At 70.0% G+C, this 2,356-nt stretch overlaps 1 protein-coding gene across 1 annotated transcript; it reads right to left on the minus strand.

Annotated features, from left to right (window-relative positions):
* Positions 1-268: 268 nt before the first annotated feature.
* Positions 269-2,047, minus strand: PFL1_00026 (uncharacterized protein; the record flags this gene model as incomplete). The annotated part of the gene is made up of 1 exon (XM_007877523.1): positions 269-2,047. One exon carries the CDS (start codon positions 2,045-2,047, stop codon positions 269-271), a length of 1,779 nt encoding a protein of 592 aa, XP_007875714.1.
* Positions 2,048-2,356: the final 309 nt, after the last annotated feature.

Consider the following 2,356-nt stretch of genomic DNA (forward strand, 5'->3'; position numbering starts at 1 on the left):
CGCCGCGACGCCGCGCCCGGGGCACGCCGCCTTCCATTCCTCGGGGCACTCGGGGGGACGACCCTACGGGCCCAGCGACGCCGCCAGGGCGATGGGCGGCCACGTCGGCGGCGCCGCGGCCGGCGTTACCTCGACGACGGCCGAGGGCCATACGAACGCGGTCAAGCGCGACATCCAGGCCGCCTTCAACCGCCTCCTCGACCCCTCGAGCGACACCTTCCCCTTTGCCACCATCTGGAGCTCGGGCGACCGCTTCCTCGACGAAGTGCTACCCTTCTTTCCGACGCCCGACGAGTTCGACGCCATCTGCCAGGCGTTTGTGCGCCACTTTTCGGCAATGTGCCCCGCGCTGACGGTGCCCAGCGCCATCGAGCACGCCCGCGAGTTCTCGCGGCTGCCGCGCGAGCAGCAGGCGGGCGTGCCCCTGCCCTGGCTCGCCGTGTTTCTGATGATCTGCGCCATGGGCATCAACTGCGACCTGGAGAACACCATCATCTCGTCCGACCAGCACGGCCGGCAGCAGCACATCGACGCCCTCATCGGCGGCGCCGACCCTTCGCGAGCCCCGAGCGCCGCCTCTTCGCCGGCGCCTAACAACGACGGCGGGGCCGAGGGCGCCCGATCGCATCCCTCGCGCGTGCTGCCTGGCGTCGGTGGCAAGGCCCGGACGCCCCAGCTCTTCTCGGACGTCTACCTCTCGGCCACGTACCAGGCGCTGCGGCTCTGCTCGTTCCTCAGCTCGCCGACGCTGCAGACGATCCACGCGCAGCTGCTGATCGGCTCCTACCTGCTCAACACGGAGCGGGCGAGCCACTTTTGGCCGCTGCTGGGCAGCCTGGCGCGCCAGTCCCAGTCGATTGGCCTCCATGTCGATCCGGACCGCATCCGGCCCGACTGGAACGACACCGAGAAGGACATCCGCCGCCGCCTCTGGTGGGCCATTGTGCACCAGGACGTCATCCTCTCTGGCATCTTTGGTCGGCCGCTCGGCATCACCCGCTTCAACACCCGCTTCCCCGCCTCGCCCGGCCCCTCGAGCCGCAACTTTGCCGCGCTCCAGTGCGAGCTGAGCCAGTTTGCCCGCACCTGCCTCGACGAGAACCAGGACCACTCTTGGTCGCAGCGGCAGATTGACTCGTTCACCGAGCGCGTCCAGGCGTGGTATGCCGACATCCCGGCCCAGTACCACATCGACGCCGGCAACGCGCTCGACCCCTTTGGCCCGCGCCGCGACGACGACGAGGCCATCCGCAACTTCCAGGTGGCCGGCGTCGACCTCAACATCAAGGGCCTGATGGAGGTGCACCAATCGTGCAACCTGGCCATCGAGGTCAGCTACGTCCTGCTGTCGCTCCACCGCTCCAACCTGCTCTCCAGCGCCGCGGCCGATGGCGACGATGCCGCCGCTGGAGCGGCCCAGGACGGCGGGCGCTCCGCCTCGACCATGAGCGGCTCGCCTGCCTCCCGCGGCGAGGGCGAGGCCGGCCGCGGCGGTGATCAGGACCGGGTCAACGAAACGAGCCTCCGCGCCTGCACGCGCTACCTGCGCGAGATCACCAAAGCGCAGCGGATGATGACGGAGCTCCTCGGACGGGCCAGGGCGGCGATGTTTTGGAAGGTCTCCTTCTACTCGTACCAGGCGGTGGTGGTGGGGGCGTACATCGTCTTTCTGCGCCCCAACAGCGAGCACGCGGCGAGCGCGCTCGAGGATCTGGCGTGCCTCACCGACATCTTTGACCGCATGCCGGACCGCTGGACGGGCCTCAAGGTGGCCAAGGGCGGGCTGCGGGTGCTGTACAAGCTGGCGGTGGCGGCGCGCGACAACCCCGAGGCGGCCTCTATGCCGCGTCCGGCGCAGGCGCACCAGCCGGCCGTTGCGCTGACGCCGATGCCGATGCTCGCCGAGTTTGACCCGTTTGGCTCGACCGGCGTCAGCTTCAGCGGCCTGCTCGGCTCGAGCGCCAACACGCCCACAGCGGCCACCACGCCGTCGTTTTTCGGAAACCTGCAAAGCGGCGGCGGCCCCGGCGGTGGTGGCGCAGGCCATCCGGGCATCCCATCGAGGCTCCTGCAGCAGCAGCAGCACCACCAGCAGAGCGGCTCGACGCCATTCATGCTGCCCATCTACCACAGCTCGCCCGGACCGGCTCGGATCGGCACGCCGACGGCGCTGGGTGCGTCGGCCGGCGTCTCGTCGGGGCAGTACGAAGCTGCCTCGTTCCGGCCCTCGCCATTTAGCATCGAACAGTTCCTCAGCGACGGGCCGACGCCCCACGCCGGTGGCGGGCGGCCACTAGGAACCGAGCGGCTGGCGGCCATGGCAGCGACCAGCCCGGCGGCTTTGGCGGCGGTCTTG

This window comes from Pseudozyma flocculosa, assembly GCF_000417875.1.
Source record: "Pseudozyma flocculosa PF-1 unplaced genomic scaffold scaffold00001, whole genome shotgun sequence".
Taxonomy (NCBI): domain Eukaryota; kingdom Fungi; phylum Basidiomycota; class Ustilaginomycetes; order Ustilaginales; family Ustilaginaceae; genus Pseudozyma; species Pseudozyma flocculosa.